Source organism: Cataglyphis hispanica, chromosome 25 (assembly GCF_021464435.1).
Source record: "Cataglyphis hispanica isolate Lineage 1 chromosome 25, ULB_Chis1_1.0, whole genome shotgun sequence".
NCBI lineage: Eukaryota > Metazoa > Arthropoda > Insecta > Hymenoptera > Formicidae > Cataglyphis > Cataglyphis hispanica.
This window is the reverse complement of record NC_065978.1, coordinates 1,920,337-1,936,960: the sequence shown is the minus strand read 5'-3', so window position 1 is coordinate 1,936,960 and position 16,624 is coordinate 1,920,337. Positions and strand designations below refer to the sequence as shown.

The following is a 16,624-nucleotide window of genomic DNA, read 5'->3' as shown; positions in this document are numbered from 1 at the left end:
TATTTCTTATCTCATTTTACCTTTCTTTCCCCGAGATTAATTCAAGTCAGAATCAAGAAAAATCTTTCTTCCCAAGTTTGAAAATTTTTAATTAATTTCATATATAATTAAATATAATTATTGCCTAACTTGTGGATGAAAATTTAAATATCAAACCTATTATCCAACCTCACATATCACAAAAAAAGTATGCAATAACAGAAATAATTATATATTATTTTCTAACTATTTTTCAACGAACTGTTACATATATGTGCATATTGTAAGTATTATGAAGGGAAATATATAAGCATCAGATACGTGAGACAATTTAATTCAATCAGTAATAAGATGCTACAATATCGGGAGTAATATCAACGGTTTTTGTTAAACCAAATTTTAAAGTGTCAGATACTTGAGGGAAATCTGTTTCTGTTTAATATTCAGCTCTCGTATTAACGCTAGCGTTATAAACGCATATAATGATATAACAAGTAGGAACAAGTATAACTGTAGATACTGCAGCTTTCATTGGGTTGTCTAAATAATAATATCGTGCTAGATCGTGAGATATCATATAACTATTGTTTCATATGCATCAAGCAAAATAAGACTGATTCATCTGTTGCGGATATAAAGTAAATATTGTGACATATACAATACTTTGTTTCAATTAATAAGGTGTATGATACTTCTTAAGATTTCTTCGTGTCTCATCTTTAAATAGTACAGATAGAAGAATATAAATACCGTGCATATACATATCTTCGCACAGCGGATCATACGAGCCACGGATGCATCGGCTAAATTATTATTATTAAAATTAATTCTAGATGTGTGTTAAGTATTACTAATTTGTCTTCTACTCTCAACACTCCTTATCGAGTTGAAATATTCATTGATACTGTCCATGGGGTAGCACTAAAGGCTTCGGTCATAATATTGTTTTTTTTTTTAAACTTAAACATTAATTGAAATATTTTTCAATTTAATGTCGCGTTAGTGCAACCGAAACTGCGAAATATACAATTCGTGAAATAGTGCTACGTCACACATCTGCGTTGAAAACGCGTTGCTAAACCGCCAATTATTTAACTTTTTATAAGAATACAGTAAGAATAAAAAAAGTTAAAGTAATTGGCAACCATCCTATGGCATAAATTAATAAAAGAAAAAAAAATTGCCATATATTTCAAAATCCTTTACCATGGACAGTTTTCTCTCCAAAGTGTACTTCAGAATAATTGCTATACATTAAAATGTACGCACTGCGTAACATTATATAAATTAATAATACTTTTTCTGTTATCTTATCGATTTCACAAAAGATTAATTCAAAATAAAATACAAATAAAATGAAATACAGAAAATGACTGGCGCACAAATGTTTCATGTTCATATAGATTATAAATCATTCGATTAGCAAGTGTTTCACTGAGAAATATTTTTACAAATATATCTGTAAAATTGACTAAGATATATAAAAATTCTCGATTCCAATCACGCGCATCTTCCAAACTTACATGTATAATCGAGTTCTCTATTAAGAAAAAAGTGTACAAACTTTAATATAAATATAAATAAAAAAAAGAAATGCATATATAGATGAATTGCTTATTGCAAGTCAGTAGTGATAAATAGCTAAAAGATGTAAACTAACAATCAATTAAATTGAATAGTAGTAACCGAAGGCTATCATACTTAACTAAGTTTATTTTCTTCATATGTTGTGTAAGTCGATGACAGAAAAACAAACATTGCATTTTGGACAAACACGATACATTTGTGCGCATGTGCAACTTAAATGTAAGAGACACCATTACGAAAAAATTGTTTAAATGACTATGGTATAATCTCTGTTGTATGTTATGCGACGAGCAGGACACAATGATATCGTAATAGATACAATAAGATATGAGAAAAATAAATAAATCTTCAGTTTTCTACACGTAGCGCTAAAAAGGATCATTAAAAACTGAGAGAGTCGTCAACTAATTGTTTAAGTTCCTTGAGATGTTGCATTTTGCTGCCAGTTGCGGGTGACGCTGCTGTGGGACGTCCAGCATAGCTGAAACATTAATATTTTCATATTCACAGTGTCAATTTTTACGTACAGTGTATATTTTTAAAAAGCAACTTATAACTATTAACAATAATTAGGTCAACGATCCCTACCGATGCAAAAATTGCTTCTAATCTTTGAGAAATTCAATTAAATATTACCATAATTAATTACACACTCTTGTATGATTAATATAAATACACATTGTTTTTTTAATTAATTTAATTATATATTTTTAAAATAAATATATTTTTGAGATATGAGGTAAAATCATTTTCTATATGGTTTACATTTACCAAATGCACAGAAAAACTATTCATAATTTTTTATTATATATGAAAACAATCATAATTTTTCATTATTTCATTGACGTTACCTTACTGTTCTCTGCTTTGATTCAGTAGGTTCCGTTGACTGCTCTGACACAATTGTGGATTTTGTCGATTTGTTTGAGGAAAACAAATCAGCTAACCATCCTCGATTACTTTCACTCGTTTCTGATGCACCACTGCAACACACGGCCCAAATTCTTTACTTCATCTTCGTGAAATAGATAGAAACAAAAAAAGTAGAAGTTCGCTTGTATAACTTATGACAACTTATTGCGATAAAAATTGCATATACACATAATACTTTGAATACGTATAACATAATAAAATTTGAAATTTTTGATATAAAATTTTGACATGTCGCGTCAGTATACTTTGCTTTGTCGCGATAAAATAAATAAAAAATGTGGGCCGTGTGAACAAGATACAAGAAACAAGGAAAGAAAGAAAAAAAAAGAAACGCAACATAGTATAACACACAGTGAATATGTAAGTGCATTCATACATATACATCTTACTTGTACATTCCACAATTATATCGATTTTATTATTTCGGCACTTACATTACGCAAGGCGTGCCATTGAGCGCCGTGTGGAATCTCGGTTGTACGTAGGTCCAAGCGCCTTGATTCTTATGTTCCTCTTGAGCCCAAACCAATTCTGCATTGGGATATTTTGCAGCCTCCTTCTTGACGAGATCGTATGGGAAAGGCGAAATCTATAGAATCAAAATAAATTAATTAAAATATCTTCAAAATATTGTAATTTTTATTATGATTAAAAAAGATATTCGATTTTTTTAAACTTATTCCAAAAATAGCAACTGACCTGTTCCATTCTAGCGATCGCAATCTTATCGTCTAATTGCCGTTCAGCGCGAGCTTTCTTTAGATCGTAATAAACCTTTCCAGAGCAGAACAGTAGCCTCTTAACGTTGTTAGGATTCTGTGCTGCTATACCCTCTTCCGGTATTACTCTGAGGAACTGCGTGTCTTCTAACATCAAGTCAAAATTAGATTTGGCTTCCGGATGACGAAGCAACGACTTTGGCGTCATTAGGATCAACGGTTTTCTAAATGGCAGCGCAATTTGCCGTCTCAGGATGTGAAAGTAGTTAGCCGGCGTACTGCAATTGGCGACGATCCAGTTGATGTCGTGCAACTGACGTACGGCAAATTCTTCGCTTTCTGGCGGAAAGTAATCCGGATCATCGGCGGACATCTGAAGGAAACGCTCCAGACGAGCACTGGAGTGCTCAGGACCCTATGGCAGAAAAATGAAAAGCCAAATAAAATTGACAAATTGTGAAAACAATTTTATTCACAAGCTTAATTTAGTTTATTTACCATTCCTTCGAGACCGTGAGGTTGCAACATGACCAAACCGGATTGCCTAACCCACTTGGCTTGACCGCTGCTGATAAATTGATCGATTATACATTGCGCCGTATTATTGAAATCTCCGAATTGAGCTTCCCAGCATACCAATGCATTAGGATTTGTCATAGAATAGCCCAACTCAAATCCTATGATTATGATAAGATTACTTTAATATACGAGTAAAAATTATATAGTGCAACAATAATTGCATTGTTAATTAAAAGTCTTACCAAGAACGCCGAATTCGGATAAAGAGCTGTTGCACACTGTGTAAGGTGCCTGATCGGGATACAGATAACAAAGCGGTCTGTAAGTTGCTTTGTCGACAGTTTGATGATGTAACACGTGATGCCTGTGCGAGAATGTGCCTCTCTCCACATCTTGACCTGACAAACGGACGTGAATGCCTTCTTTGAGAAGAGATCCGAAAGCCATAGCTTCGCCGAGAGCCCAATCGACAGTTCTAGCCTCGATCATTTCCATGCGAGCTTTCAAAATACGCTCGATACCTGTAAAAGTATTAAATTCAAATTAAATTAACACAATTTTTAAATTTATTTAAATATAATTTTCGCTTAAATGTATTTTTATGTGTTCATATAATTTTAATTTATTTCTTTCTTCTAATATCTCTTGTTATTCATTTCATATTTTCTAACTTCATTCTGTTTACCTTTGTGAATGACAAACTCAGCGGCATTCGGCGGTGGCAATGAGAATTTTTTGCCAATGTGTACGAGTGTATCTTCTTTGATACCAGTAGGAGAGACCTTCAACGGATCCTTTCCTTCGAAGAAACCGGACCATGGCGAATCCAACCAATCCTTGTACTTGATGTGTGTTTCCTGTCTGGCGTTGTTATATGCTTCTTCACAAATCTTTTCGTATTTATCTTTGACATCCTATAACAAATAGAAATTTTTTATATAAAAGCAGTCATATAAAATACATTTTATGCGTATAACTTGCGTACCTTAACTTCTTCGGGGGTAACAACACCATCATTGATGAGACTAGTGGAATATTTGTCGAGAACTGGCGGAGTTTTCTTGATTTTGCGGTACATCAGAGGTTGCGTGAACATCGGCTCGTCGATTTCGTTGTGACCGTTACGTCTATAGGATACCAAGTCGATCACAACGTCCTTGTGGAAAGTGGCTCTCCATTCTGCCGCTACCTTGCATACATGCATTACGGCTTCTGGATCATCAGAATTCACGTGGAAGATGGGCGCGTTCACCACTCGGGCTACGTCTGATAACATAAAAAAACATAAGTTTGTTTGTAATATCATTAAAAAATAAAACTTAAGGCTTCGTAAGTACTAACCAGTACAATACGGAGATGATCGCGAATGCCTTGGGTCCGTGGTGAATCCAATTTGATTATTCACGACAATGTGTATAGTACCGTGAGTGGTGTAATCAGGCAAGTCAGAGAGATGCATTGTCTCGAAGACAATGCCCTGACCGCAGAATGCTGCATCTCCGTGAAGAAGAATGGACATAACCTGGAACATACATAAAATATTATTATATTCGTCAAAATGATTTTTTTATTCAATAAAATTATAGAATTAGGCTATACAATTAAATATCCAATTAATGTCTTATTTGTTTTATATAATTAAATTTTTACTTTATCAGTAATTTAATTGGTTTAAATCTCATAAGATGACAAATTTTTTTAAATTTAGATCCACTTGATATCTAATTATATAAAATGTAATTTTTGTAATTGGAAAAAAAAACGTAATTTTCAACCTATTTATAAACAATCTTTATAATTAACCTTATTACCTTAATTTTTTATAAAAAATCTTTGTTATATGTAAAAACTATATGTAAAAAATTGTAAAATTTTTATAATAATAAGTATTTACTTTTTTGCCTTCGCCATCGCCACGATAGAATTGCTCTGCGCGTGTTTTGCCTTGAACTACTGGATCTACAGCCTCCAAGTGCGATGGATTCGCAACCACGGCAAGACGAATGTTCTTATTCGTTACACGATTCAGACGCTCAATGTATGTACCCAAGTGATATTTCACATCGCCGGAACCCTAAAAATTATTTTATCATTATTAGGAGTCTCAAAGGATCGCGCAAAGAAAAATGTGTTAGCGAAATACTATCTATTACACAATTAAGAAATATCACTCGTTTTACTGCTTACATCATCGGCGGCTTCAAGAGCAGCAAATTGTGTAAATATTTGGCTCAATGGCTTGCGACAGACATTAGCGAGAACATTGAGACGACCACGATGAGGCATACCCATGACAATCGACTCGACTCCCAATTCCGTGGACTTGTCGATCACTTGTTTCATAGCTGGAATTAAAATTTCACAACCCTCCAAGCCGAATCTCTTCTCCGAGGACCATTTGCGCGCCAAGAACGCTTCAAACCTATGATTCAGATGAGATGCTTACTAGTCGTATTTTTTAGATAATTAAAGAATAAAAAATAAAAACCTGAATTCCATGCTTGCGTGTTTAAATAAAAAATATATCTTGAGAAAAATGTCTTATAAAATATATAAATTACATATTATAATACATGATACGTGAAAAAATAAAATATGATAAACAGAAAACAAAAAATTTGTGACTAGCAGAATTGACATGAATCTGATACTCAATTGACATCGCTGTTATTACCCGGTCGCGCGCGTCAATCTTGCTAAAATGAGCCTTTTCTCATCGTTCGTCACTTCCATGATTCCGGGTGTTTCCATCTTCTGCCTGATCCAGTTGCATTGTTCCAAAGAGTTGATGAACATAAACTCAACGCCAATGTGACCGCAATAAGTAGCCTCGAGCCGCTTTAAGATCTCTCGTAGCGGCAATGATTTCTCCTTGCCACCGATAAAAGTGGTCGACGGCAATTTGAAAACGCGATCCATGTCTGACTCCTCTGTTTCAAGCATGTGCAAATGAAAAACACGCGCATTTTACATTATTCCAAAGCGCAGTATCCATAATTGGAAGTTATGTTTATAAATGTTGCAGTTCATAAATATATTTTACTCATTGTTAGATATTTCTGTACATTTAATACACTGTGTATTTAAGCAAGCTATAACGGTTTCAAAAAATATTTGTAACTGTAGCATTTATTTTTTTCGTATTCTTAATTATATAAAATAGGTCGCTTAGTATGAATAAATAAAAAATGTAATTATGTATGCATAGTATTGTTGGAAAGTGTCAAGTGTACTTTTTTCCTATTTGTTTTATTTAAGACTGATACTGAAAATGTGCCTTTTAAACACTCGAAGATTTTATTTTCAATCTCAATTATTTTCTTGAGTATAATCTAATCTTTACTCTAAAAAAAAATTTCAATTTAATAAATTATAGTTAATATATATGTCGATCTTAATATATATGTCATATATATAATATATAATATATATATGAAATTTCTTTCGTTAAGAACGATACAAATCTGATGTTCACATAATGTGAAATATTTGCTAACATAAAAACATGCATTATATTTTTCAGAGATAATGTAAGTGTGCTATGTGTTGAGAGGTCATAATATATATGAATATATCACAATACGCGTGAGTACAAATAAATGCTAATCTTAAAGGGAAAATAAAGTTCTCTGTTAAAAACAAAAAGTTGTATGCTCAAATAAAGCATCAATAACCATCATCAAATTAGAACAGAATAGAATAACGTAATATAGAATATACTGTAAATAAAATACATAATATAAAGTGCAGTGAGGGGGATACACAAAATAGAAGGAAAAAATACATACATTAGAATATTGTCAGAGATATACGCAACACTTCAATTTAGCAGCAGAATAAGACATTTGGAAGTAAAAGAGGAACAAAATTAGTTTTCATAGCTAAGTTTTATATAAAAAATGAATATCAAATGTCTATTGCATTAAAATACTTGTACTATCGGAGATACACATGTCCCTCCTCCAATTCCTCTACAGAAAACGCTCGAGAGCTATAATACCTCTTGTGTGCAAACATATTTACATAGTATAGATAAAGCACAAAAGAACCTAATCTTTATAGAGACTTTTCGAAAATTCTAATTAGACCCAGAGAAAATATGAAATAAACCAGCACCCAATAATATCTTAAAAGGCAAAGATAGTTTTAGGCTTTCCTTGGTTTAAGCAACGATTATTACATACTTTCCATTAGAACAGCTACTCGGTATTGCAGATTCTGCGAGAAAGTAGTACGTGGTCTCTTTCCTGTGGACATTATACTCAAATTCAACAATTGTATCGACTACTGATCGTCAAAGAACTTTTTTCTTTATATGTTGCATTCAGCTTACATTTGCTCAGTAAGACAAAGCGAAGAATAAATTACCCACAATACCTGAATCAAGAATCTTTCTGATTAACAATTAAATATGTTGCACATTTTATCTTTCACATTAATATCTCTATTTAATATTTATATAATTAAAATAATAATTCGCAGATATAAGAATAAAAAATAAGCAAATTATAAAAAAGCGCTACAATAATAAGATATTGAAATATGTTGAATTCTATCAACAAAATTAATCAATAAAATAAATAGTGAATTAAAAACATGGAGTAAACTTTTACAAACATTTTGTGTGTATAAATTATTTTAAAAAGAATAAAATGTTCATTTTTATTTATGTTTAAATTAAACGTGAAAAAAAGTTACACATACTTTTATATAATCTGTAAATTGCATAATTAATGATCGAAAATGTGCTTAAAAATAAAAAGTTATAATTGAATTATTATCAAATTGTAATATTAAAATCAAGTTATAATTAGTAATCTTCAAATATATCAAGAGACGCGTTTTCAAGAATCAATTTTTTTTATATTTTACTTTTCTATTTATGTACAGAGTCACGTGCATTTAGGCTTACCGAATGAATAATGGGTATAGAGTAATTCTTGCGGATGCCTATCATCAAGATCAGCGCTGTTGATGCCGAGTGGATCCAATTTAGCGATATGATGGCCACGAATCTGTCAATTTAATGTCACATTCATGCGAACCAAATAATTTACTTTTAATTGTGCGTGTAATTTAATATATTTAATTAAGATATAAATTACTGTGTTTAATATGTGTTCCATTTTTTCAAAAAATATTCTTAGATACATCACAGCAAAGACAGTATATATGTTCAATGCACACAAGCTGTCGTTATGCTTTCTAATAAAAACATAATGTCACAGTAATTAACATTCAACATGTATTAAGATATCACGCTATAAAATATTTTAATTTCATTTCCATTTTATAAATGTGTTATCTGCTTCTTTTAGTTTTCTTATTAATTTTATGATATTATTTTATGTTATGAGATAAAGGAATAACAATGAAAGTGTTTGCACAAAATTCCCCTTATTTAATGCAATTCACATAAGGAAAAATAATATAGTTAGTATATAAATTTTGGAAAGATACAGGCATGCTGGATGATAAATGTGTACAAAAGTGTTCAAAAGCAATACATATAATAACGCATACAAATTATACATGCACAAAGTTGATGGAAATTTATTAATTCTTACCTCTGACATTTTACTCACATACTGAGCAATGTACATATTTATCAATTTTTACTCTATTAGATATAAATGCAATAAATGCATAATGTTGAGCTATAATATATCAATATATTCAATAGTTTCACGCCTACATATGAACGAACTCTCAAATCGTGAACAAAGCTGATTCAATTATCAATTATTGTGAAGAGATAATGAATCGTTTCTATGTTTACTAAAATGAATGTAATGTTTATTAAAACATTTTCAGTATCAGTGTATATATAAATGTGTCATAGAATTTTTTAAACACCTTCCTTTTGCACAATATATCTAACATTTATTTTTATACAACTCTCTCTCAGTTACCTTGTTGAGAATAATCTAATTGAAGAGTATTCTCATTAGAAAATAATAAAAATTTAAGAATATATTATTCATAAATATATAAAAAAAATAATTGCTGTTTCTTACATTTAATCAATTTTACTTAAACGGTTTTAAAATACGTTCCATATACCATATGAATAATTGTAGTGCTTTAAAATTTAACCATTTAAAATTACATACTATAATATAAATAAGATTATAAATAATTTTTAAAATTATTATTTATAAAATTACAGAGATTATTTATAAATATTATTTATAAGAAATTATTTATAATATTATTTATAAAATTAAAGAGATTTTACGCAAATAAAAAATTTATAAGAATCTAAATAAGAATATTCTTTTCGCCAAAAATAAAATCTATTAATATGTAAAAATGCTTATATAAAATAATAATACCATTGAATGTGAAAATGGAAAAAAAGATATCTTGATGAATGAAATTGCACAGAAAACACAAATAGAATAATGTAATTCGTATCTGTAATTCATATGCATTTATACAACATAATATTTTAAATTAGTATAATGTGCGATTCTCATATAGCTTTGTGGTATATGGAGAAAAAAAAATGTATGTTTGTTTATACCATAAAAGAATTATATCATAAAAGAAAAGCCCGTGAAAAATCCTAGAAGAAAAGCCTTACCAAGCATGTATTGACGCAGCACTTGTTCTGGCGACCCCTTGCGAGCTGCATAATGTGTGTGTATCAAGTCTGTTTGCATAATGCCCAGTGGGTCCAGATCGGCAACTAAGTGACCTCGGGCCTACACGCCAACGAATAATCCCAAAAAAACCTCACATTTATATAACTGTATCTACTTTCGCAACTGCACCATATATAGTATTATAATTAATGTAATTATAATGAGAAAAAAAGCAATAGGGCGACTAGATACAATGGAAAAAATTGACATTCCATATATGTAAATTTTATGTGTTTTATAACAAATTTTTATATCATATATCAAGAAATTATATTATAACAATGTTTGTAGGAAAGGATGTTAACTTTTTACATTTTCATAAAAGATACGAAAAAAAATTGCAATCACTGTTATAACTCTTATCAAATAATTATTATAGTTTTAATTAATCAATTAGAAATAGCATGCTGCTTCTTCTTCTTTCTAAAAATATCTAATCATACCTCTATTCAGAAAAAGTGATAAGTCAAGATCATAATTTGAAAGACACCATTCCATAGTTGGGAAAAAATTATGAAAATGCAAGACATGCTTGAGATTGAAGAATAAGTGAACAATTAATAATTATAGCAAATGAAACTATTAAGTAATATGTTCTTATTTATGATATAATCATGTGTTGATGTAGAGTGTATGAGACAAACACAAATATTTAAAAATTTGGAAACATGATAGCCGCTAATAATAAGCATCAATTGTAATATATAATACCTCGTGTCCCAGATTCATATTAATGTTTATTTGGACTAAACATAAAACATATATAAAGTCTACATAAATTGTTTTTCTATCACATATTCTAATCCATATAAATGAAACTGAGACACAAACATTAAAAGATTTTGTTCAGTGGATTTCACATGCATACAGATATATGTGTATGATACATTAATGCATGCCATAGTCATCTTTGTAACATGTAGATAAATTACGAAAACTGATTTATTAATAATATATTACAGTTTTCGTTTAAATAAATTACAATGAGTTGAATTTATAAATTTCTTTATCATTTAAATATATATATATATATATATTTATATATATTTTTATTGGTTTAATTTTTATTATAATTTAGAAGCAAACTTCCAGGTTCCCTTTTATTTTATTAAACTTGTTAAAAATTAAACATTAAAAACTAAAAGAATATAATTATGTTTTTAGATGAAAATAGGAGCAAAAAATATATTAACAATTCTAAGATTGTTACAATATCCATATGATAAGTATATAAGTAAAGACAATATTTTTTTGTGCATTTAATGCATTAATTTATAAATCACTTTGTTACACAAGTGAATTATATAGTGAATTATGATAGCTGAAGCAAGTGTCACTTGCAAACAAAATAACAAAATTGGCAATGACTAAAGATTACCATTTTACTGACATATCTCTTATGGAATTGTGCAGAATAAACAGGATGTCATATATATATAGAATATTTTATTTGCAAGTGCAACACAATAAATTCAATTACTGGAAGTAAAATAAACAAAATTTTGACATCATACCTGATAAGAACGAATAATAGCTTGCACCGCTAGATGGTCATCAATAATTTTTTCGTTGACGGGTGCTTGGCCGAGTTGTGTGCCGCCACTCAAAGGTAATAAAGCTCCAAGCGGTACTTGGTTATGACTTGGAGCAAGGCATGGTGGTGCCTGATACGCTAGCCCTGGTGCAACTCCAGCGGTGCTGTTTCGAAAGAAGGAATCCCATGACTAGGAATAAGCAAAGATAAAATAAATTTGAGAAAAGTCTTCACAGAAAAATTTATGCAATAATATATTCGAATTTACGCACTACATGCACGCTGTGCGGATCTTGCAGCCACGCGTTGTACATTTCTTCCACGTAGGAGCTCGAACTACCATTTAGGAAGGGTTCCGTTGCTGCACGACTGTTATACTTGCGCGCGGACTCGGTAAAGATCACCTGGCTGGTCCTGGTCAACGGATGACTGCGGACTATCCAGGATGCATATCTTTCGGGCCCGCATATTCGCGGCGCCAACGGGGCCAGCGTACTAAATACCGTCCTTGCCTTGTACATTTTCGCCTGAAATATATAAAACATGATAAAGTTTCATTCGCTTGACATAAGGAAGAGTTACAGATAAGCTAATGAAACTGCGTAAATGTAGTCAGAGATAAGATATTTCAATATTTTACATGTCATTTAAATGACTAAAAAATAGTTAAATATAAACAGTTGGGGATCGCACCTGCCTTTAAACTAAGAACTTTCAAGAGCTTTAGTCAATCATGAGATATTAATAAGAGTACTAATGACAGACTTAAGATAAGTATAGTGTTGATGTAAGCCAATTTTCCAAGCACGATTAAACGCTGATTTATCTGAGTTTATTTGCTATATTATGTTTCCTTATCATTTTCGATGCATCACTTCAGTTTTAGACTTTGTGCATGTCATATATAATATTCATTGATTACTGAGAAATGTGGACAAGACACATTTTGCAATTGTGTAAATAACGATTGATATTGATATATATAAGTATGCTTATACATTGAACAATTATATACATATATGTATAATGTGGATCATTTTAAACAATCTACTGTAATATCTCAGAAATTTTGTTATCTTAAAAATATTATGTTTCAAATAAAAGTTATAGATTGCAAATGGCACCATCATATTAGGCATCGATTTTTGGGCTTAGAACTCTATGTAGGCTTAGTCAGACTCAAATCAATTTTTTATGAAAATCTCCATATTTTATTGCATATGCGTATAATTTATCTCAAAAGCTTTTCAAAACAATAACTTTTATTTGAAACAGTTTTTAGTGGATTCATTAAAATGATTCATCCTGTGTATTTGTGCATGAGCTAAATAAAGATCGGTCAATTTATAGCTATGTTTACAGAATGCATTGTGTACCTTTTTTTCAACATATAAAGATCACAATTGCATCATAAAATATAATCTCATAAAATGTAAATATCAAATTTAAAAAATGATGAATCAAATTAATATTCGATTAATATTTGCGTATGATTAAACAAAGATGATGCGTAATTATTGTTCGCATAAAAATAAAATATCTAAAGTTAAATGGGGACGAATTATAGTTATATTGTCGACATATGCAACAGTGGATATTTATATTTATTTGTTTATACCGGCAAAAATTTTTTATCTCTTACTACGTTTTAATACCTGTATCATAAATATTGAGACATTGAAGAGTTCTATTTTTGAAAACTGGCCAGTTACCAGATTGTGTAACATGGTTCTAGAAAGAATAAGCGATAAACATCAGGCATAGAAAGTTGCATGGAATTTAAATATCTTATTGAAAATATGTATTCTGTATATATTTTTTATGTAAATGTGAGAAATTTATATATTACATTAAAAGATTTTCATAGTAATCAATGTTTTTAGTGATTTACAAAATACTATCTAAAGTATTTCGCCAACAATAAAAAAAAACAATGCAAAGGCTAAAAAGTGTAATAAATAGATAAAGCAATTTTACATTATCACGAGCGAATCCTGATAAGCTTTGACAGATGTCATTCTATTCGCCAGACACACATACAATTCATAATCTCTAAGATGATAAAACTATTTGAAATATTACGCTAATCTCTTAGCAAAAAGAATAGTATTTTTTTAGAAAAAAATTATACTCTCTATTTTATGTCAGTAGATATCCGGACTGAAATGTAAATGGTTGCACTAAATATTTATAGACATTATGACAGTTCAAAACAATAAAGTATGCCAAAACGATAACAATACTTAATGACAGTGTCAGTCCAGATAATTGTGACACTGGAATATTTATTACTAGCTGTCAAACTTTCAATTATTAATTATTTTTATTTATTATTGCAATAAAATGATTAAAAAGTGACTCAGACACAATCTATAGAAAATGATGAACACTGTATGTCATAAAATTCTGAAGTTTAAATTACAAGATTCCAATAATATTAAGATAAATAAGTGATAAAAAAAAAACTAAAGAAAATTCTAATACAACGCTTTCATTTATATCAAAATCAAGTAACAATCTTGAATAATAAAAATGTAATTATATCGTTCTTTTTTCATAACGACAGCAAAAATCGTATCATTACAAAACATTCAACCTTGGTTGCACTGCTGCAAGAAATCTATCACCTTTTACCTTGATTAATTTCAAAATCTTTTAAATACCCAGTATGCAGAGAAGTGCAGAGAATGAACGAGTTAACACGAACGTAATCTCACTAATATACAATAAAACGATTTCTCCGAAACGTTTCGATCATTCGGTCTCCTTCACGCACATGTGACTCTACCGGAGAAAATTGCGAATTTCCCCAGTCTCCTTCGTAGGAAACCTCCGCGAGATCGTATGGAAAGGTAAGGTGGGAGATCTGATCGTTGCTCGCTGCGTCATATATCGCGAAATGCAGCGAGGTACTTACGTACGCTAAAATGCGCCGCGTCTTGCCGTTACTTGAATGTCACACCGGGATGACAGACGAGGCGGCTACAATACGTATACATATATATATATATATATATATATATATATATATATATATATATATATATATATATATCATCAAAGACTATAGCATGGATTACACAACCGCCGATTTGCAATTATTCTACGTTTTTTCTCCGTTTCTGTCAGTTGCATCGCGATATATTTTCCGCGTTTGAAATAAAAGAGTATTAAAAAAAGAATACACATAGAATTCTGTAATGCGGTTGGAAAAAAAAATAAATTTATAAACTTTTTTATTTTTAGCTGCATTTTCTGTAGTTAAACTTTCATATATCTATCTGCCTATTTTAAATCACAAATATATGTATGTATGATGTGTGTGTATGTGTGTGTAGAGAGAGAGAGAGAGAGAGAGAAAGAAAAATCGCATATTTTTTTACGCTTCGAAATTCCAAAAATATATGAGATGTCATTTGTATATCTGGTTTTTGAGAAAGGTTTGCAGAAAGGAAAGGAAATTGGAGAAAAATAGGATCGTGAAATTTAATTAAGAATCTTAATTGTAAACTCTGTAAATTACCGAGTTATAGAATCGGAATGAAATGCAAATTAGAAAATTATGTAATTAAAATAACCAGATACTTATGCATGTACATCATGCATATACTCAACATGACAATGCAACGCTATTTGACTATTTGACTCACGTGTTGGTTATAAGTCGCTAGAATCTGCCGGCAAAGAAAATTGCTAACGAACAAACTTGCTAATCAATCGTTAACAAGCCATTAACGAAGTGACATTTACGATGGAAACGGTGACAATTTTCGACTTTCATACGAGATCTACATCTGTGTATTTGCGAGAATCTTTAATTGATTTCTTGAGTGACGGTGGATTCGATTTCGTCACGAGGCAGAGAGGCACGGCAGCGCGCGCGCGCACGCGCGCGCATGAATTGCACACATTGGAATTTATCGCGTTTTATGGTTCCTTTTTCTTTTGAGATAAGAGAATATATTGAGGGACTCGTCATATATCGCGAAGTCGGCTGACTATTTTCGTCATTTGTTGGTTTTGCACGGTCGATTTTACGTAATCGAGCGTATTAACCTAATGCGACCGCGACGTACGAACATTGTATTGTACGAAGCAGCTGATCTGTCACCATCACGGTGCGATGCGTCATTAATAAGAGTTTAATGAATCGAGATGCATCGCGAAGCGAGTCCTGACAATATTGAATTCGTCACGGAAGAGCTTACCTGATGTTACCGCAACGACGATCACACACTATCCACCATTTGCAACTGGCTGCCGTTTATAAGCGCTCTTCGCATATAAGCATTGAGAAGCCCAACGCGACCTGACGACAGAAACAGGTATTATAAATTTGACATTTAATCTACCTTTGATAAAATTGAAATTTACTTACAGTCGGTAAGTTAGGACTCTACATTCGTATAAATACCAAAATGTCACTACCATGAAAAATTTTGAAGTGGAATTATATAGATGTTGAATTTGTCTGTAATTATAATTTTCTAAAACAAAAAAAAATATATATGCTGCAACAAGAGAACGATGTAATCGTCCAACGTTCAACGTGTTAATTTAACTGTAACCTATGAAACAATTTTCGAATTTTGTACGTCTATATGTTTTATTTTGAAGAATAAATTATTTTTATTCGTACAGAACGTATTTTAATTTAAATTCAAAATAACGCACACACACATTAAATTTCACTGCATCATGTGAAC

The 16,624-nt window shown here is 30.8% G+C and overlaps 1 protein-coding gene across 7 annotated transcripts; it reads right to left on the bottom strand.

The window, feature by feature from the left end:
* Positions 1-297: 297 nt before the first annotated feature.
* On the bottom strand, positions 298-16,224 carry LOC126858422 (2-oxoglutarate dehydrogenase complex component E1). 7 transcript variants are annotated; one of them, XM_050608726.1, is made up of 16 exons: positions 16,127-16,224; positions 12,191-12,445; positions 11,899-12,108; positions 10,324-10,444; positions 6,412-6,667; positions 5,925-6,159; positions 5,632-5,811; positions 5,079-5,259; positions 4,723-5,003; positions 4,423-4,651; positions 3,980-4,258; positions 3,717-3,895; positions 3,199-3,633; positions 2,934-3,088; positions 2,418-2,549; positions 298-2,047 (listed from the first exon to the last, which is right to left on the bottom strand). In XM_050608726.1, the coding sequence occupies exons 2-16, from the start codon at positions 12,437-12,439 to the stop codon at positions 1,948-1,950; spliced, it is 3,222 nt and encodes a 1,073-aa protein (XP_050464683.1). In that variant the 5' UTR covers positions 12,440-12,445; positions 16,127-16,224; the 3' UTR covers positions 298-1,947. The 7 variants fall into 7 exon arrangements, with proteins under 7 accessions (XP_050464683.1, XP_050464686.1, XP_050464684.1 ...); XM_050608729.1 differs by lacking the exon at positions 10,324-10,444 and adding an exon at positions 8,650-8,752; XM_050608727.1 differs by lacking the exon at positions 16,127-16,224 and adding an exon at positions 14,582-14,733.
* Positions 16,225-16,624: the final 400 nt, after the last annotated feature.

Coding starts and splice junctions, on each gene's coding strand:
- LOC126858422 (XM_050608726.1), bottom strand. CDS start 12,439: ATGTACAAGGCAAGGACGGTATTTAGTACGCTGGCCCCGTTGGCGCCG. Junction 12,109..12,190: donor ATCCGCACAGCGTGCATGTA/GTGCGTAAATTC, acceptor GCTTATTCCTAG/TCATGGGATTCCTTCTTTCG. Junction 6,160..6,411: donor AGATTGACGCGCGCGACCGG/GTAATAACAGCG, acceptor TCTGAATCATAG/GTTTGAAGCGTTCTTGGCGC.